The following is a 21,599-nucleotide window of genomic DNA, read 5'->3' as shown; positions in this document are numbered from 1 at the left end:
ATTTCTGGGGCAACCCTTCTGGTCTTCGGGGTCCTGGGATGGCTTTGGGGTATTGTTACAAACACCTGCTAGGAGCTGCCTTCTCTCCCCAGCCCCAGGAGAAGTGTGTCTTTACTCTCCCAGCCCAACCACCTCTGTCACCTTTGCTATTATACCTGTGATTTAGTTGGGAATTGGTCCTGCTTTGAGCAGGGGGTTGGACTAGATGACCTCCTGAGGTCCCTTCCAACCCTGAGATTCTATGATTCTATGATTGCTTTTGATCTGCTTGAATTACAAGATAAAAGACCAAAAAAACCCACAACAACATGGAGAATTGAATGGCATGTCCCTGTACATGTGACTATGTCTGGGGCTGAGTGGAGTGGGTTCCCCAAAAGTGACTCAACAAACACGGATGGGAAGGGCTGACAGCAGCAGCAGCCAGCACTCACCTTGACATAAGAAGAATTTGGATTCTCCAACGCTGATCTCCACCTGACTTGGAACAATATCCACTTGTAGAGACACTGGGAAAGAGCGCAAAGCAGGAGTTAGGCAACTGGAGTCATCCGGCAGAAAAGTGTCCTGCTGCTTGGGACTCAGGTCAGCTCAGCAATGGAAAGGCAAGGGCTCTTAACCCCAGTTCCAATGCTCCCGACCAGTATTTGACTATACACAAGCCTTCCATCCCTAAGGATCTCTAAGAGCCTGTACCGATATGAGCCACTTCCACCTCTTCCTGTGCCTACACAGAAAGGCATGGAAGGAGCTGCGTTACCTGGTGATCTGTTGAACACCAAGTTATGTGCTGCACGTCATGCTCGGAGGTAGACTGGAGAGGGCAGTAATACGATCACACCATTTGGGCACCCTATTGTTTATGGTTATTGAATCACTTGGAAGGCATCGTGGAGGGAAGGGGCTGAATAAAAAGAAGGGGGCAGCTTAGTGGGCCTGAAATGGGAGGGTGTTGAGTGCATAAAGGGCAAAGCAGAGAAAGGAACAGAGCTGGCGGTGGGAGAAGAGAATCCCAATTTGAGTCTGGCAGTGAAGTAACACGCGTCAGGCTGTTCAGCTGCTGAAGTATATACTGACTCTCTGCTTTCCCTCAAGGTTTGTTTGCTGCTTCGCTTCACAGCTGCTCTCACCCTGCCATGTGTTTGCCTCACATTTACATATAGAATTATTGCCATAACACATACGTATCAGTGCTTGCGTCAATCAAAACAGCGATTGCACTGTCCAAGATCTGGGTGTGAGATTCTCAGCATCACTACGGTATTTTTCTTTAAAGTTTGCAGGCATCTTGTGTTGAGCATTGGCAGACAGCAATGACACATTGTTCCTGTGACTTGTGTCAAGGTCTTGCAGCTCAGCAGAGGACAGTCCCTATCCTGGGAGACTACTAATAGTCCCTCTTCCTTAAAATAGGGCAACGCTACTGGAAATGGAGCAAGCACTGTGACAAGCAGAGCAGCATTCAGAGAAGTCATTTAGGTCTCTTCATTTTTGCACTGTCTTTGCTCTCTGTGTCGCAGAAGCACAGTTAGTATCCGAATGATCTAGGATTGGCTTCACTGGCAGGCTCTGGCTGCTTTGCAGTGCCCTGGCAGCTATAAACCCCATTTAAATGGCCCGTTAAACCAGGTTAACAGCTGCTCTGTGTCACCAGAGCAGTGCAACACAGCCAGAGGAAAGTACCACTGCGGCTGGCCCTTTGAGTCCCAAGAGAATTGTTTTAAAAATAATCCAGGCACGATAGTAAACAGGCTGGATCAGGAGTCCAGAGAGAACACTGAGGACCCTTTGGCTGTGGGAGATGAAAACGGTCCTTAGGACTACAGAGCTCCAGCCCTTTAAAACCTCCTCTTGGAAAACTCCATTTCACTCACATGTCTTGTCTGGAGGTTACTGTCGCTCCTTCCTGTTTTCAATAAAGTACAGGCTGCCCTTTTAGCTCTTGCATTCAGCCCGTTTTATTTCTGTGTAATCTAATTTCTCTCAACCATATTACTTTAATATAATTCACTCCCAGACAGAACTGCAGGTACAAAAGGCCAAACATAATAAACGGCTAAAGGTTTATTAGATCCAGTGCAGCGAGAACTAAATAGCCTAGTTCTACAGGCTGTGTTTTCCTTCTATTAATCCTCCTGACATTGTGCGGTTTACACTGTGCATCGTGTATGGAGTAGCTCCTCCTCGGCAGGTCACTGCTCTGTGATGCAGGTACAAGAGGTATTAAAAGAGTTCTTACACTTTGAAACCCAGGCCACCAAAACCCATAGCACCATGCGTCTGCAGCACAGCTCTGCCTGCTTACAGAGGGATTAGCATTCTGCTTCAGAACAGAACTTGACAGAGAGGGGACACCATCAAAACTCAAGGCATGTCAGTCTGCAGCAACTGCAGGATTGTCAAAGTATGGGAAGATGCTACAATGATGCATTTATATGGGGGCTGAGTTTTAATGGTTCCTAGTATAAATGGGCCCAACTCAGAGGGGAGCCGAGTTTTTATAAACTAAATAAAAGCCCACGATTAGAGCCTTTATAAGCTGTTTTCAATTCGATCTGTTTAGTCCATCTTGGATGCCATTTTGTCTCCTGATTTTGAATGATGGCTCCAAATTTAGAATTGGACTGTCTAGACCAATAAGTCCTTAGTATGGCCCAAGTGCTAACAACTTACTAAGCAGTGTTCAGGAATCTCTGAGTGAGCAGTTTGCTGTGTATTTCTGTGTTTCACAAACAAGTTCAGAGGCTTCGGTAATCACCAACATAAACCAATCCTAGGTAAATATTCAGTCTATAGCTATTCTGAACTAGGCAAAGTCTGAAATAGAGACATAGGCTAACATTTACAATGGTAAGAGCCTAAAGATTGGCTTCTAAATTGCATTTAGAAACCTAAAAAAGAACCAGATTTTCAAAAGCACCCAACAGCTTTGATTGAAGGCATCTGGAGCTGTTGGGTGTTCGGCACTTTTGAAAAGCAGGTCACTTTAATAAAGATTTAGGAGCTTAAATTTAGGTTCCTATGACAGAAAACCCAGATTTAAAAAAAAAATGGATTAATTTTTAACAAAGCAAAGAGAAGCAACTGATCAGTAATGTCAACAAACCAAAACAAAAAAGGGGAAATTATATATACTGAAATAATCCTGCTTGGGTCCAGTAAGGTGAAGGTTGAGATGCAAATCAAGCAACGAAGGAAAGTCAGGGCCACAGTCGATTCCCCCATCCCAAACTTGCCCAGTCCTGCACCTCGCTATAATCTGAGCAAGGCTCCGAGTTTCTGCCTATTTTCTGGCTTCTGTCTGATTTGTGTTACACTTGCAGCACTATCATACGAACAAGAGACAAGATCCTAACTCGCCCTTTCCTCTGCATCCCCAATCAAGCAGCAGTCGGTGCTGGACACCCCGGGAGACAAATGCCCTTTCTCCCAGCACCCTGAATCTCAGAGCACCGTTCCTTCATGGTGTAAGTTATGAGGCATTAGAAATAACTGGACACTCGCTCTCTGCCAGCTGGAGCCTGATATGCTGCCTCAGCGTCCTGGCCTAACAAGACCAGGTCAAATAAGAATTTCAGGAGGCCAGACCTAATGTGTGTTGTTTTTAAATCGCAGCCATTAGTTTGCAGAAAACAATCATCGTAATCGAGCTATTTCTCCATCCTGCGTTGCCAGAGCATTTCTCATCCCGTCGACTGCAAATGCTTTATCTGTCACCTTTAGTCTTTTGGTGCCACAGTATGTGTGGCCTTCTCCCAGGGGCTGCTCACTTCACTGTTAAACCATGAAGACATTAGTCTCAGCTGCCTGCTCTTTCTAAGTCTTTAAAACATTCCTCTCAAAGAAACCGCCATATCTTCTAAATCAATGGCATCGTTCCTTATCACGACCGAGGAACAGGACATGTGCTGCTGAATTACTCAATGACTGGACTACAGGCATTAAGCCCCAGAGCTCTTTGAACATACAGAACAGATGCAGGAGCTTTGTCATCATTCCAGTGTTCAAACAAATGACTAAAGAAGGGCAAGAAACCCAATACAAACCACAAATAATAATAATGGAGGTGGGGGACTATTCTCAAACACTGCAAACACTTAGCCCTCACTTTTCATCTGCAGAGGGCCTCGCTCACTCAGATGTAAATCCCACTGAAGCCAACAGAGTTTATTATAAAAACATAGTACAAAGATTTTAACAAAAATCCTGAAACATACTCCATTTGTCACCCCGGTGCATGTAGTCCTTAAAATCCCACAGCATCTACTCCAGGTGAGCTGGTAATGGAAGATGATAGGAAGGCAGAGCTGCTCAATGCCTACTTTGCTTCAGTCTTCTCACAAAAACATGTGAGCAGACAACTAGCCAAGTTATCATAGACAATAAAGGGGAAGGGCTGCAGATCTGGATAAGAAAAGAAGACGTCAGAGATCTTCTGACCAAATCAGTGGGGCGGGATGCTATTCACCCCAGGGCACTGAAGAAGTTAACTGAGGAAATCTTGGAGCCACTGGCAATAATATTTACATACTTATGGATGACAGGAAAGGCCCTGGAAGACTGGAGAAGGGCTAACATAGTGCCCATCTTTAAAAAGGGGGGGAAAGGAGGAGCTGGGGAACTATAGACCAGACAGCCTGACTTCGATACCTGGGAAGCTACTAGAGCAATGTATAAAACATTCAATTTGTGAATACCTTGAGGATGAAGGCGGTGGACATAATATACCTGGACTTCAGCAAGACTTTTGACACAGTCCCACATGACATTCTGATCAGTAAGCTGGAGAAACGCGGGCTCGACAGAACCACCATTAAGTGGACACATAATTGGTTAACAACTGCAAACAAAGAGTAACTATTAATGGAATGTCGGATTGGAGGGATGTCTCAAGTGGGGTTCCACCGGGATCTATTCTGGATCCAGTGTTGTTTAACATCTTTATTAATGACCTGGATGTAGGTATAGAGAGCAAGTTTGATTAAGTCTGCAGAGGACACAAAGCTGGGGAGGTTGCCAATACTTTGGAGGATAGAGCTAAACTTCAGAGGGCTCTTAATAAATTGGAGAACTGGACTATAGACAACAAAATGAAATTCAACAAAGCCAAATGTAAAGTGCTACACTTAGGGAAGAAAAACCAAACGCAAAAATACAGAACGGGGGGAAACTGGCTTGGCAACAGCACTGCTGGGAAGGATCTGGGAGTTGTGGTGGATCACAACCTCAACATGAGTCAGCAATGTGTTGCTGTGTGGAAAAAAGCAAATGCAATTTTAGGTTGTATTAAAAGAGGCATAGCATGCAAGTCACGGGAGGTAATAGTACCATTCTACCCGGCACTGGTTAGGCCTCAGCTGGAGTAGTGTCCCCAATTTTAGTCACCAATGTATAGAAAGGATGTAGAGGTGAGCGACAAAGATGATCGAAGAGATGGAATGCACGCCATACGAGCAAAGCCTGAAGGAACTGGGTATGTTCAGTTTAGAAAAGCGGAGATTAAGGGAGGGGACATGCTAGAGGTCTTTAGATACTTGAAAGACTGCCACAAAAAAAGATGGAAAAAATTGTTCTCTTTTGCCACAGAGAACAGGACAAGAGGCAATGGGTTCAAACTACAGCATAGCCGATTTAGATTAAATCTCAGGAAAAACTTCCTAACCGTCAGAATAGTAGGACAATAGAACAGACACGTCAGGAGATTGTGGAAGCTCCTTCACTGGTGATTTTCAAAAGGAGGCTGGATAGTCATCTGCCTTGGATGGTTTAGACACAACAAATCCTGCATTTTCGCAGGGGCTTTGACTAGATGACCCTTGTGGTCCCATCTAACCCTATGATTTGCTTCATTTAAAGGGGCCAGTCACCCTGTGACAGATCCTTACCTGAAAAGAACAGGCTCCTGCCTCAGGGCTCCAATTCTCAGGCTCTGGCTAAGTGTCTCTACAATTACACCCTCTAATACATAAATTGTGGCTGAATGATTCCTAGTCACGCTGCACATGCTGCCGACCCAGGCTGCTGAGAGTCACTTGACTATTGCTGCATTGTCCCACAGGGCTCATTCAGGCTTCTAACTATCCAAGAAAATTGTTCACTCAAGACCCACATGGAGACAGGGCATTTTTCCGTCCTGAAGAGCCCCAGAAATTATCTGTATCTTGTTCAGTCAGCACTCCACAGGGAAGAGGCATCCCACTGCCGTGGCAGCTGCAGTGTGGGGTCAAATGAGAGTCACACTTGCTGGTATGCAGAGTCTCTGTCTCTTGTCATATAGTTAGACTTGAAGTTCTCTGGGGCAGAGACCATTTTTGTTGTGTTTGTACAGCACCTAGCAGAATGGGGGCCTGGTTCATGACTGGAGCTTCCACATGTGGGTGGGTGAGATTCTGTGGCCTGCGTTGTGCAGGAGGTCAGACTAGATGATCATAATGGTCCCTTCTGACCTTAAAGTCTATGAGTCTACGTTAATGCAATGTAACTCATCATCATCGCCTTACCCAACCAGGTGGCATGTTTTGGAGGGGATGTGCCAGGGAAAGCAGCTGAAAATACTTTCTGAAGATGCATCTCTTCAATTGGCTTAATGATGCATCAAGGTCAACATGCTGCACACCCCACCCTTTCACCAGCTGTTGGGTGGGGATGAGGGAGGCAGAGAAAGGGTTGTTGGTTGAAAACACAATAAGGATGTCAGATGTATAAGCAGGGCGCTCCCAGCCAGTCAGATGAAGACACCTCTAAGCAACACACAGACACCGACTGCCCTACGTGGAGAAAGAGGAGGCTGGTTGTAGCCTGACATGAGTATTTTGCCTGCTTAATAAACCCCCCTTCATGCTTATTGCATAAAAGACGTCTCATGCCCCAAGCCAGACTATAAAGACAAAGAAAAATGATCTTGGTAAAAGACATTTAACCAAATCCACCCCTCTGGCCTCAATGGAGATTTCACCGGGTATAAAACTGTCCAGCGATAGGATAGCCCATGCAAGATCAATACCTGTTCACAGATGAACTGTGCCATATGACTTATATGAACATGGAATAGCCAGGTGGGTAAAGTCCCCACCCTACACCATGCTTTAGAAATGAAGGGCAATCTTCTCCTAAAACACCTTTGCCTAAAACATGTAGAGATTTTTTTTCTACCTACGATTTGGGTCTCAATTCAGTTACCCAGGACAGTTGGCAGCTCTCCTGTGAGCGACACAGATGGGAAACAGAGCACAAGAACAAAGCGGGGTAAAAAACAAATCATTTCCCTTCTGAAGCTTTGGAAAACACAATTTCTCAACACTTTTGATCACTGTGAAACTCACCCCGGGAAACAGAGATAAAGCAACCAACACCCTTCCCCCCAACTGCTCAGCAAGACACGTTTACTGTTTGTACAAAGTCTCCCAGAGGGCAAAAAGTGCATCCACTTCCCAAGCACATCCCCTTTTGGGGTCAAGGCTGCTTGAAATTAAAATGACTGAGCACAGGGATCTGCTAGCACCAACCCATCATACACAGCATGTTGCTTCATGACTTGCACGTCGATCCTTCCACCTGCTAGCAGTGGGAAGGTAGCAAGCAAGGAGTTCAACTGACCCACGCGACAGGGGGCCGGCGGTGTTAGCGGCAGCGTTGCTGACAGCTCTGCTCTCTGCTGCAACAGGAACGAGGAGGAGAAGCGTTGCAGAGCTGGGCGCGTCTGCGTCTGGTGCTCCTAATTTACATTGCCACCAGAACCGCATCATTAACAATGTCACTGTTTGAAATTAATGCGGGGGGGGGGGAGGGGGAGGGAGAACGTTCATACACAAAGTTATAGGCCCCTTCACAATTGAATTTACAATCACAAATGGTGACCCCCATCCAGCAGCAACAAGTGAGCAACAACGAATTAGCTCCTGCCAGATGGCAGTTTGGTGCTTTTATCCTAGATCCACCTTCCAGTCACCCAGGTAACATGCAAAACCAAAGCCAACTGCTAGCCAGATATCTGCACTGCCTGAAAGAGCCAGCGAGTCCTGGCAGGTGATCACTGCTGATCGACAAAGACAGCAGCTCCCACTTACAGCAAAGTGACCTGCCCTCCCATAGCGCAGCTCCACGCTGCAAGCATCTGTACTCTGCACGCAACGAGACAATACATCAACATGGGGCGTCTCTTCTACACCACAGTACATCAGAGGTGGATGTCATCAGAAAGCTCTGGCTCAATCCTCCTCCCATGGAAGTCAGTGGCAATACTCCTTCAACAGCGCTGGCTAAGGGCGTGGTGCTCAACCACCACCAGGTTTTGGGATGTCTAGATCCAAGCCGACGCCTATCCTTGGGCCCATGTCTGACGTAGCTTCTCTTTGCAGGTCCCTCTGTACATATTTCCCCAATACACCAACACCTTGAGAAGGCACACATGCTTAGCAGGGTCCATATAACCATTTTACAGATGGGGATACTGAGGTACAGGGAGGGGATGGGACTTGCCCACGCTCTCCCAGCAGGCCAGTGGCAGAGCTGGGAACAGAAGCTGGGTCTCCTGAGTCTCAGTCCAGGGCTCTGTCCATGAAGCCACACAAATACTCAAGTTTGATTCCCCGTGGAGTCTGTGGACAGCAATGTGTCCCCGTGGGCAGTGATTCATTCACAGGCAGTGCCGCAACAGGCAGGCAGAGTTGGGAGGTAAGAGATTTTTGTTCAGCATGCTGCGAGGCCGGTGCGACAGAGTGAGGCTCTCTCGTTTGAGAGGCAGCTGCCGGGCACCAACTTGCACCCTCAAACCTCTGGTGTCACCTACCATACTCGGTTCCTCCTGAACCCTGACCCTCTTTCTCCAGTTCCATCCATCACACTGCAGGAGGGAAGGGAGGAAGCTTAATTTTCATGCTCGGTTCTGCATTAATGAAACAACTCTCCTCCATGCACACCTCCGGCCATCCTGTGTGCAGTACAAACCCATGGAAAATACAGAATCAAATCTTCCTTCCTGCAAAGCTTCATTAATGCAGGGTTTCTGCAGGCAACGTGTCCCAATCTGACCAGATGCATCTGCTGGGCCCCCAGCTGCACATTCCCTGCTTTGAAGAGTCATTTCTCTGCCTGTATTTCCCATCTGGAGTGTGTCTGCTTCCTTCGGCAAGGGAAGATAAGCTGAAGAAGCCGCACCTCAAAGACTTTTGTCAGAGAGAGAAAGTGAGGACGTGCAAGAAGCTGCTCCCTCTATACTTGATTTACCATATCCCAGAACAACTGCACAACGCTGGCGTTATCCCTATAAACAAACCCTTGCTGTCAGCCATGCTGATCTGGCCTTTAAAAATGTCAGTGTCTCATCGAGAGCTGCTATTAAACAGTGACAGCGTGACAACAAAACTTACAGTGCAGACGGTACTATGGTAGTAAGGGACCAGGGAGAGAGTACGGAATATAGCTAGCCTAGCCCTGCAATGGAAAATAAAAGTGGTTGAAACATGTTCAATTTCTATCATATTCTGCTCCTGCCTGTTCTATATAGGGGGGATTATGTGTCTTCTGTCTTAGTGAGGACTATTCCTCATCTACTTCCTTCCCCCAAGCAGGCATTTCCATTGCAAACTGCTTCAAATGCCACTGTCCACACAAACTCCCCACTCAATAATGCCCCTGAGGGGGCTCATCATAGGGCAAAGCGGCAGGAATTTCACCTGACAGAGGGCAGGAGGGAGGGAAAATCCAACCCCCAAATCTGCATTTCCACGCTCCCAAATACGGATAGCAAAAGCAAAGTCACATGGGATTCTCACTCTTCTGACTCGTTTGTACTAACCCCAGGTACCCAACTAACATTCCCGTGAGATCTATTCTTTCCCCCTCCAAGCATATGTCTGGCAATAACATTAATCAAAGAACAGATGGGCCCCTGAGTGTCTTACTTCACCAGGGGCAGCATTAAACGCAGCCACAGTCCTGATTGGAAGAAAGTAATACACACTGCTACACTTAACCACTGTCCTCTGGCCAGCATCATGGTGGAATCTCAGGCTACTCAGAAAGAAAAGGAGACTATTCCTCAACTCAAAAGATGTTGGCCGACATTTTCAAAGATGGCCAGTGATTTTGGCTGCTTCCATTTTTCAGTGCTCAACTTGAAACAGCTTTAAGGAGTCTGGCTTACAGAAGGTTCAGGGCCATTTCAGATATCTCTAGTTGGGCACTGTCACAAGATGACTGGTCCCTTAAGGGGTGATGGGTCCTGACTCATCTGTGACACACTTCGCTCACCTCCTCAGATGAAGTCAATAAATAAAGTCATTTCACAGGGAGGTCATGCTAAAATCAGGCCTTCTGAGAAGGAGATGAAAACTGAAGCCTCTGTGGAGCTGGGAGGAGATGGAGGAGAGCGCCAAGAAGCAGGGATGGAACCTGGCTACTGATGGACTGGGGAAGCTGGGGGACTACTGATGAACTGGGGGGCCAGTTTTGTTCAACATCTTCATTAATGATCTGTATGATGGGATGGATTGCACCCTCAGCAAGTTCGCGAATGACACTAAGCTAGGGGGAGAGGCAGATATGCTGGAGAGTAGGGATAGGGTCCAGAGTGACCTAGACAAACAGGTTCAACAAGGACAAGTGCAGAGTTCTGCACTTAGGACAGAAGAATCCAATGCACTTTTACAGGCTGGGGACCAACTGGCTAAGCGGCAGTTCTGCAGAAAAGGACCTGGGGATTACAGTGGACAAGGAGCTGGATATGAGTCAGCAGTGTGCCCTTGTTGCCAAGAAGGCTAACGGCATATTGGGCTGCATTAGTAGGAGCATTGCCAGCAGATCAAGGGAAGTGATTATTCCCCACTGTTCAGTGCTAGTGAGGCTACATCTGGAGTACTGCGTCCAGTTTTGGGGCCCCCACTTCAGAAAGGATGTGGACAAATTGTAGAGAGTCCAGCAGAGGGCAATGAAAATTATTATGGAGCTGGAGCACATGATTTATGAGGAGAAGCTGAGGGAACTGGGATTGTTTAGTCTGCAGAAGGGAAGGGTGAGGGGGGATTTAATAGCAGCCTTCGACTACCTGAAGGGGGGTTCCAAAAAGGATGGAGCTCAGCTGTTCTCAGTGGTGGTAGATGACAGAACAAGGAGCAATGGTCTCAAGTTGCAGTGGGGGAGGTCTAGGTTGGATATTAGGAAACACTATTTCACTAGAAGGGTGGTGAAGCACTGGAATGGGTTACCTTGGGAGGTGGTGGAATCTCCTTCCTTAGAGGTTTTTAAGGTCAGGCTTGGCAAAGCCCTGGCTGGGATGATTTAGTTGGGGATTGGTCCTGCTTTGACCAGGTGGTTGGACTAGATGACCTCCTGAGGTCTCTTCCAACCCTAATCTTCTATGATAATTAGTGAGACCCTGCTAACAAGCCCTGAAAGAAATTAGGAACCACTACTACATTCAACCCTTGATCAGAGGCTGGTAATAACATACTCAAGAGAGCAGCCTCCCTTTAAATATGTGACTAGTGGAGGTTTGGGGACATTGGGTTTCCTATAACCATCTAAATGCCATCGCATTCGGTCATAAACACTGTTAGAGACATTCGTAGAAACTAGCTTTTCATTTGCCACGAAGTCCTTATAATTTAGGCTGCTAAATTCGCATTAGGTAACCTGGTAGGCATCTCTCATTCCTGTCCCCCAATTGTTCTGTCCACGCTTGCTACAGTATTATTTCATTAGAGACTAAATTTCTCAGTTCATAAATATGACTTTTGTCTGAAGGTACATATCACACAAACTGTTGGGTCTCGCAATCTGAAGTGACACAGCAGTGCCAAGGCAGGACAGGGCTTTCTTTTATACTTGAGCAGCTCCTATTGCAAAGAGACGTATACAAACCTCATCCTCAAGACGTAGACATATCTTTTGTCAAGCCGGGACAGTCTCTTTTGCTGGGGTAGGAGCCAGACCCTGATTTACAGCATATGTCTCTGAATGAAGATACAGAGCTGTACAGAGCATGAAAGTGGTAACACTGGTGAGCAGACTCATTTTGCATTTTTTAAATATATACCCAGACCTAAAGGAAGGGCCTAATTTGAAAAGATGGCTAATCCAGAGATTAGGGTGCTAGCCTGGGAGAGCTGAGTCTGATTCCTTGTTCCACCATAGACCTGCAATGTGACCTTGGGCAAGTCACTGAGCCTCTGTGCCTCTGTTCCCCCTCTGTAAAATGGGGATAACAGTACTACCTTCTCTCACAGGGGTGTTGTGAGGATAAATACATTGAAGAGCATAGCACAGATGCTGTGGTAATTGGGGCTGGATTTTTCAGAGGCACTGAAGTCACACTGAGAACTACAGGCCAGGCCCACAGTGGGTTGATTTTATTTACTAATGTGAAAGAGGAAATAAACCAGATATATTTAATGGTGCCTGTCAATTGTCCAAGCTTTGTCCCTCCAGCACTGCCCCGCATGAGCTCTGAGAAAGTCAATATATTCTGTAACAATTCACTGAATGGATTCCGTCAGTCATGCGTATTGTACACACCCCAGATCCCAAGCTATTTAGTGTCACTATACTCCCTATTTATAGGAACGCTCAAACCCCAAGGCCTTGTTAGATCCACTGAACAGCAGTTGATACCATCCTTGTCCCAGAGAATTATCGGCTGACATTGAAAGCAGGTCCTGTACATCAGAGGGATGATTACTGCTCCTTCCACTCTTCTTTGGGATAGAAAGGAAGAGCTGAGAATCTGTCTCTCCCCCACCCCTCCAAACTTCAGAATCAAACCAACATCCATGGTCAGATTCTTACAACTGAGGTCAGAGATGTTGGGTGCACACTGGATGCTGAACTCTTTGGAAAAATTAGCCTTAAAGCATCACAGTGGGAGCTGTTGGGTCCATGTGTGTAAAGAAAAGAAAAGAAACTGCACTACTTGGAAACAACATGCTGGCAACAAAGTAAACACAAACAAATACCTAGATAAAAGCAAATATAATACAAGTATGATGAATCAAATGGGCAAACAGTGGGGCAGCTGCATTTGGGGCGATGGGCCATGCTGCAGCTAAAGAACAAAGCTGTAGCTCCAGTTTAGTGCCTGCCTCATTGCTGGAGACGTGACTTCAATTGGTCTGAGTCCCAAGTGAGTTTGCACGGTGGGCCTCTTGTCTTGGAGCACACACCTGTCCACATGACAAAGCCATCTCACGATTAAGAACCAGTAACACACACTGTTCAAGAAAGGCCAAAGACTGGCACATGCAGGGATGCTGCAGGTCAGGGCTGAAGGCTACTGTCAGAGCTGTGGGACGCGTGGGACTGGAAGAGAAGGGGGTTCTGTGGGCCAAGAACAAGGGTCATTGATGGACGACCTGGCTACCTTAAACACAGAGTGTTGCCAGTTAGGAGAAGTGCATTAGCAGAGCTATAAGGGGGCCGTAGCCAACCCGATTGCTCCTTTCTTTTCATGCGCAGTAAATTTCCAAATATTGAAGACAGCCAAATCGGTTCATCTTCAGTCAGGAAGATTTTACAACGAGTCCCTCTGTGTTGTCAGGATTGAACATGGACCGCTCAGCAGTCTGCCTGATGTAGTGATGGCAACCTCCGCTAGTGCAAAACCAGAACACAAGTCCTTTTATGTCGCAATGCAATCACGGCCCATTTGCAAGCAAGAGCCAATGAAGATTTTAGATACTGGGTATGAACCACCACTGCGGAAGAAAGGAAAAGGAGAGAGATCTCAAATAAAAGACTTTTCAAGTGGGCGTTTCCTCTATTAATCTTTCAGATAAGCTCTATTTGTTTTTGTTCCTCCTGGGTTACAATGATCATTCCTAGGGACTTAAGTAAAGACTTCAGTACATCTGTGTTAAGATGGTGGACTCCACTGATTTCAGTGTAAAACTGCAGTAACAGAGGTGTGAACCAGACCGGAGGTAAGTGAATTTCACTAAAGTGTTCCTGCCCAAAGTGCTAGAAAAAACAAACTCATTGTGAAATACCTCGGTTCCTTTTCCCAATACCTGAATTGGCACAAATGTGATTTTTATTGATTATTTTTAATCTCCACCCCCTCAAAATGGAAACCTGATTTAAAAGGCCAGAAACGAGTTAGTCAAATGACCTGTCAATTTCCAGAGATCTGCCCTGAGAAACAACTTTAAAAAGAGGATTTCAAAACTTCTCTACATATTTCTAACCACCTTCTTAGTCCCCCGTCTCCACTCTTAGTCATGGCCATTACCTCCTTTAAACCTCCCAAAAAAATCAACAGTCCAAAATACGCACAGACGCTGCCTGCCCCTTGTCCTTTTATTACACAAACTAGACAGACTAATTAGTGGATGATATTATATCCCCTACTGCCGGGATGTATTTTGCGCAGGAGACATTTGGAGCCATCCCTATTTTTTTTGCACCATTCTGCAGCACAGTAGGTGAACTGAAGCCAGTGTAATTTTCCAGCCTGTTTTCTTGTCTGCAGTCACATAGTTGCTGAGCTATACAGACGGGATTCTACTCTCAGTGTCACAGCCACCTACATTCTTACATGGCCTCGCCTCACCATAGTAACAGCATCTAGACAAATAACAGATACAAATAGGTTCTTATTTAACACCTCAAATCATAAGTAATGCTGATCATCCTTCATCTCTTATCTTAGGTATCCAAGAATAATCACTGCACTCAGCAGGTCATTTTGGCAGAAATGTAAATGAAATATAGACGCTATGTTTTTCAGACCAATCCATACAAACCATTTTGCATTGTCCTCCCCTCTACCCTCCCTTTCCCAGTCCACTAATCCAGCTAATCTCAAACACAGCCTGAAGTGGCGAGAGTTAATAGCTTTGTATAAAATCAAATCAAAGCTGCGCAGTTAAAGGTGATTTTTATTTCAGTCTGTCATTAGCAGCAGGTCTGCAGAATTAAAGAAACCAGGGCTGTTTTATGAAGCACACACAATAGGCTTAAGCATTCAAGCTGTTTAAAATGGAAAAAGACAGTAGCAAGGTAATCCCTGGGCAAATGCAACATCTCAGGCAGATCTCACTGTCTGGTATCACCACCTCATCCCCAACCCTTCAGAGCTGACAAACCTCTTCTGCCACGGAGAGTTTGCTACTGATGGGTATCTGGGGCAGCTCTCAGATTGCTGGGGCAATTCTGAATGGCTAGGAGGCTACTTTGGTAGGCAGAGACAATTCTCCCGGAAGTATATTAGGACTGGGAACAATACTTAATCAGACAGCACTTTACAAACAGTGGGCCTGATTCTGATCTCATCTGCAATGGTGTAAACCTGAAGAAACTCAGCTGAAGCCAAAAGACTAACACCATAGTAAATCTAAAGTAACCAAGAGTGGAATTTGGCCTATTCATTCCCTGCAGGCCACCAGACGTGGTTTTTGCAAGCTAAAATCATGGTTTTTACCACACCAGGAAAAAACAGTTAATCCCTATTTAAGGCATTTTCTATTTTATACAGTGTTTCATGACTGAACAGCACATTACACTTAATTTTAGTTACACATTCAAATGGTGGTTACATAAGGCAGCAGATTTGGAGATTAATTTAGGGTTGTACAAATAAAAAGTAAAATTGCAGTAAGAGTAATACTAATATATGTAATTATAGTGCCTAACATTAGAACAACTGGATCTACTTTGGTTGGGTATTTTCTCAAGGAAGTTATCCATGTCATGACTCATATTCCAGTTTTCAATATTATAGAAACAAAAGTCAACCATTCGATTATATGAAAATGACAATAATGCAGTGTTGTAGGCATGAAGCATTAAGCAATCAGAAGCAGGCTGATTTGCAGACAACAAGTCCAGGTTCATTTGGCCATGCAGGATTCCATAGCAGAAGATCAACTTTGATGTAGTGGACAGACCGAGCCTATTCCTCAGTTTTGACACTGATCTTACCGCACCATCAGTTCTATGAAATCAGATGGAATATGAGTCTTCTTCAGATTTTACGACTATGTTACAGGGGACCTCTTCTGTGATAGATGAAAACACTGGTTTTGGATACAGACCTTCTACTTTAAATGCATGTAAATATGGCAGAAAGTCAAGATTTTTGCTGAGCAACCACTGCCTTGCAATTTCTTGTTCAGTTGACAATTTCCTTCCTATGTATTTTGGATGAAGGAGGCTGGCCAACATATGACGAGAATAATGGCCTTATGAAATCTCTTCTGTACTTCTGCTTTGTGTGGTGCAAGATCTTCACTGATCAATAGATTCAACCAGGCTTCTCATGCAACAGCAATTGCTGATGTGTCCCTTTGGAATGTGCCAAGTGCCACAGCAACTGGTTTCAATTGACTGATCAAGTTCTTCACTTCTCCCTAAATCCCTTGATTATTAATTATACTGACCACTCTATCTTCAAGTTCTGGCTAGTGATCGCTCACAATCCTGAGATAATGCCGCCAATTTTTTATGTTTCCAGGCATGTTACTTGACAGTTCCAATATGTCATCAGGGATTTGGGGTTTTACACATCCTTGGCTGTCTTTTATCCAGGCTGATGGTGATTACGAAAGTGTATGTAAATCTGTGTTTATTATCAAAGCACTTGATGTAAGGTCTTCTCCAAGTAGATTTAGCCAATCGGATGCACACGTAACCAAAATGTCATCATCTTGTTCCAAATCATTTCTCATACTTAACAATACAACCATACAGTTCATTTGCTGATGCTTTAGCTTCATTTGCCAGCGTAACAGTTCGTTCCAGTCTTCTTATCAACTGCTGATATATAAACCACAGGTTTCTCTGTCTGCACATAGTTAGCTATCTCTGGGCCATTGTGCACATTACTCCAGCCATCTTGTACTAATGTAACTGCTTTTCCATGTAATTTGTTGCATGTGTCCATCCTCAAGCTAACAGTAACGGCATCGAACAGTTCATCTGCTACTTGCTTTCGACTGGGCGCTATGTAGCCTGGCCTAATGCAACTGATCATTGCTTGGAAAAGTTGGATATTCAATAACAGAAAAGGGAATACTACAGCCATAAAAAAATCTGCAATTTTCAAGTTTATCATTTGTTTCCATTCTGGCATTGTTTTTGTTACAAACGTATCCACATGTGGTTCAAAAACCATGACACTTCCTCCTTGTTGTCCTGGACCTGGCTTTCTTCTAATTTGCTTGGCAATGGCAAAGCAGCATTATCAGTATCTTCGTCCTCAGAAACGGATACTAATAACCACATACATTTAGCCAAAGTGTCTGTTTTTTTCCATTGCATTTTGCAAAATGTTTCCTCATACGGTCTGCCTTCCCACTCCATTTTTCTTTGCAATTTCTGCATTTAAGACACTCTGCCATCTTTTTGAATTTTCTCAACATAGCCATGAATTGGATCAACTGGTCTTCCGTCTTTGCTCATGCTGAAATATTTTGACTTGCATCACTGTACTTACTGAATTCACTTGCAGCATCTGCATTCCAACCAGCCACCCCAAGGGACAAAGCACTGGACTGGACAGTTTGGCAGTTTACCTCCGACAGAAACTGAAACTTCTGAATCTCAGAATTCACCATCTGTTTGCGCTAAAAAAATGTGTAATTTTTATTGCTAAACAAAGGAGGACTTCCCAAATTCAGAAGTTTCCGTTTCTGTTTGAGGTAGCCAAGGCAAAGCACACAGCTTTAGGTTGAAACTCTTTTTTGTTTGATTGTATTTCCTTTAATGAAAATAATTAAATTATCTAATTGCTAAATAGTTTTTAGTCATTTTCATTCATATTAGTCTAATAATAATTTTATTTTCCCAGTTTCAACCAGTATCTACCAGTATCTACCAGTGCCCTGTCCTAAGCTAGTTCTTCCCAGGACACTGACAACCTTGCCTGCAGGACATGCAAGTCTATGCCTACACTTAAAATGCTCCAGCGGCACAGTGTAGACATTTATTTCAGCAATAGGAGGGGTTCTCCCATCGCTGTAGGTAATTCATCTCTCTGAGAGGTGGTAGCTAGGTTGACAAAAGAATTCCTCTGTCAACCTAGCACTGCCTACACCAGGGGTTAGGTCAGTTTGATTGTCTTTCAGGGGTGTGGATTTTTCACATTCCTGAGACGTAGCTATGCCAATGCAACTTTTCAGTGTAGACCAGCCCTAGGTATTACCTCCAAGGCATTTAAGTGACTTGACCAAGGCCAGTACTTATTACCTATATGGACCACAGGATGAAATCAGATGCATAACTGTCTGCAATATTTATAACTCAAAGGCAATATAGAATGTAAAAGAATTACCTTTCCTAAAGACCTACGTGAATGATACACCGTGCTGGAAAGGCCTAAGTAATGGAAAGTGGGTACAAATCATGTAAATTGCTCCATTGTTTTGAGAGAACAAAGCAAAGCAAATAAAGGAGATAAGGAACAGAACATTGCTTCAGCAGTGCAGACCTCTCAGGGGCACAGTTTACAGACATTAGGAGATTGGCATAAGGCTACATCTGCTACAATCTTCAGCACTATAATTCCTCGGCAGCCATTCAAAAGAGAAAGTGCAGCAACACCGCTGACTGATTGCCTCTCCCTCAACAGACTGAGAGATTAATATTATATCCATTGTGGTATAACAAAAACAACTGGAAAACATCCACCATGCTAGTCATTTGGAATTGGCCTAGTCCCAAATTACCACAGAGGAAACATCATAAACTCATTCTCACACACAACAGAGACCCAGGAACAGAATAGTCCTGTTACCTAATCTGCATAATTTTCAACAAGCTTTCCTATAATTCTATAAAAATAATGTCTCCTCAAACCAGAAGACTAGCTTAATGAGAAAAACAGACCTCAATACCTTTTCTCACTAGAAACGAGGATCATCTCTGCACTTGGCTCAACTGGTCCCATGAAACCATTGCAAGACCCAGAAACTTCCCACTGTACTTGTCCAGAATCTGCCTTCCACTAGAGACCAAGTGGGCCAAAGGAAAACTAATGTTGTAACACCCTAGGTCTGCATTTAAACATTGATCATTACATCTGTTTATCTAGTTGGGACTGATGTGGAGTCTATTTCACAGTGATATGTTCCAAGCACATTCCAGTTGCCAACAATGAAGTGCTGGGGGGGGGGGGGAGGGGAATAATCCCACAGCATCGGTTTTAGAACATCTCCAGTCAGTACCACTGAGATTTTACTGCCCACCGATATCACTGCATGAAAGAAGCACTGATCAGAAGGGGGTTTCAAATATTCATACCTGCACATATCCCTTCATGATCTAGTCACTACGGGGGCTTCCTTGGGATTTGACTTCCCATCATCATGAAAGTGGGTTCTGTGCATGAACATAAAAAGGAGATCACATGCTCTGGGGCAGAGGTATTAATGAAGCCTAATTTAAAGGGGGAAGGCGGTTTCCAGGGCATGAGGGGGTATTAAAGTTTGAAGATATTGCCACTCAATAGGGCTTTTTAATCCCTTTTTTCTATCCCTTCCCCAGGAGTTATGGAGTCTGAAGGATCTATTAGAGTTCAGTACTACAGATGGAGACCCACAGGTCTCCAACAACATGATGCCCTAATGATCGCATGTACCATGAGCACCAGTATCTCCTCTTCCAAGCTGTTGCTTTATGCTCACTTGCAGATAATTTCAATCTGCTGCATTGTGAAATGCTTCCGAGCGGCAGACTACGGGCATGTAACAAACAGCAGCAAAATAACTAACAAGCTTTTCATTCTGACTGAAAAGAGAGTCCCATTCAACGACTTATAAAAGTGTGCAGTGCTCCGACCATTGAAATCGGGTCTGTCCCAGGTATATCTCACCCCAGAAAACAGTACTTCTTTCCCCAAGCACGGTGTCGGATTGGCCATTTTCTGGAGCGAGATCTGAACATCCCCGTATGGGTTACAGTGGAGCCAAAGTACTAACTTTGCCCACTGAGAGTACTGTGACGGGTTCCCCCCAGGGTGCCACCTGGAACTGGGGTACCACTGAGCCTCCTGATCCACCAGCCTGTGCTACCTTTCACACTGTACTGCTGTGACAGGCTGCAAAGCCCTCCAGCCTGCACTTTCACCAGTATACACACCAGTCGGGACACACCCACCTGCAGTTATATGCAGGCTCTCTGACCAGCCCCTGCATAGGAAGGCTACAGCTAAGGCAACTCCCAGCTCCACGGCGTGCACCCCCTCTGGAGTATAAACCCCAAATTATACCATCTTGCGCTGCACAGGGAACTGTACAGAGTAAGCTCAAAGTTCACCCCCTCCCTCAATGTGGAGAGGAATATGCAACAGCCTTTGCCCCTGAGCTATGATTCCCACACACTTCACTCCAACTCACTGGTTTAGATAAAGCAAAAACAAGTTTATTAACTACAAAAGATAGATTTTAAGTGATTATAAGTGATAAACAGATCAAAGCAGATTACTTAACAAAAAATGGAAACTAAGCCTAATATACTAAATAGATTGGATATGAATTAGCAGATTCTCACCCTAACGGATGATACAAGCAGGCTGCAGATTCTTAAGGGGCAAGCTGCACTTGCTTACAGCTTGGGATCCCCAGGTGTTCCATTCACAGGCTAAAAATCCCTTTAGCCTGGGTCCAGCACTTCCCCAAATTCAGTTTTTGTTCCTCAGGTGTTTCCAGGAGTCGTCTTGTGTGGGGAGCGAAGAACCCCAGATGATGACCCTCCCTGCCTTATCTAGTTTTTGCATATGGCAGGAATCATTTGTTTCAAAGCTTGGTTGCCAGACCAGTCTGTGGGGAAAATACTGACATCCCAAGATGGAGTCCAGCATCAGGTGGGCTGATCCTATGTCCTTGTAGAGTCAGAGTAGCCGTCACTCACCAGCAGTCTGGAGCGTTCTCATCGCCAGGTGGGAGATAAGCTTCTCCTAAGGGCTACTGTTTTTTCTTAATGGCCCATTGCCCCAAATAGGCCCTTCCCCACCCACTATCTAGACTAACAGCATCTGTCTACTGGGCGTTGCCCACATGTCATTGCATTTGAAATACAGATACACGGTTAAAAGGACACAAACGGATACGTGCACACACATCCAAAAATGAAACATGCCTAGAAACAGGATAATCATATTCAGCAAATCATAACTTTTCCAATGACACCTCATAGGACATATCTTGCATAAAATACATCATCATCATGTCAATCATTTCACATCACTATGAAGAATATGGTGTGGAGTGTCACAATTATACCATTGCCCAGGGCCCACTCCCACATGCCTTGTGCAGCCACCGTGGCCACTGTTGCCAGTGAGCATTTAGGATGCACCAGGGATACAGAACACCACAGATGGACAGTCTCAAGAACAAGGTACAAAGCCCAATTGCAGTTGAGACCCTTACCAGGAAGGGGAAAGCACTTTTTATTGACAAGTCCATTATCTTTTGCATTCCCTGAAAATAAAGATGCTTGCAGTACAACAAAGTCCACTCAGATGCACAATCACCTTTTATTTTATAAATATCCCTCAGCTGTGCTGCTAATACTGCCCCACCTGAGATCAATACAGATAAATACCAAGTACTAAGGGGCTCTTTAATTTAGCGGAGAAAGGAATAACAAGAACCGATGGCTGGACGTTA

General features: G+C 44.9%; 1 protein-coding gene across 1 annotated transcript in view; it reads right to left on the bottom strand.

Annotated features, from left to right (window-relative positions):
- NCAM1 (neural cell adhesion molecule 1) overlaps positions 1–21,599 on the bottom strand; it is a 167,153-nt gene that overhangs the window by 83,318 nt on the left and 62,236 nt on the right. Inside the window, exon 2 of the mRNA XM_065417058.1 lies at positions 435–509. Within this exon, the coding sequence (XP_065273130.1) occupies positions 435–509 (75 nt within the window). The remainder of the gene's footprint in view (positions 1–434; positions 510–21,599) is intronic.

This window comes from Emys orbicularis, chromosome 15 (genome assembly GCF_028017835.1).
Source record: "Emys orbicularis isolate rEmyOrb1 chromosome 15, rEmyOrb1.hap1, whole genome shotgun sequence".
Classification (NCBI taxonomy): Eukaryota; Metazoa; Chordata; order Testudines; family Emydidae; genus Emys; species Emys orbicularis.
Note: the sequence above shows the minus strand (reverse complement) of the source record. Positions and strands in the feature narration are given on the sequence as shown.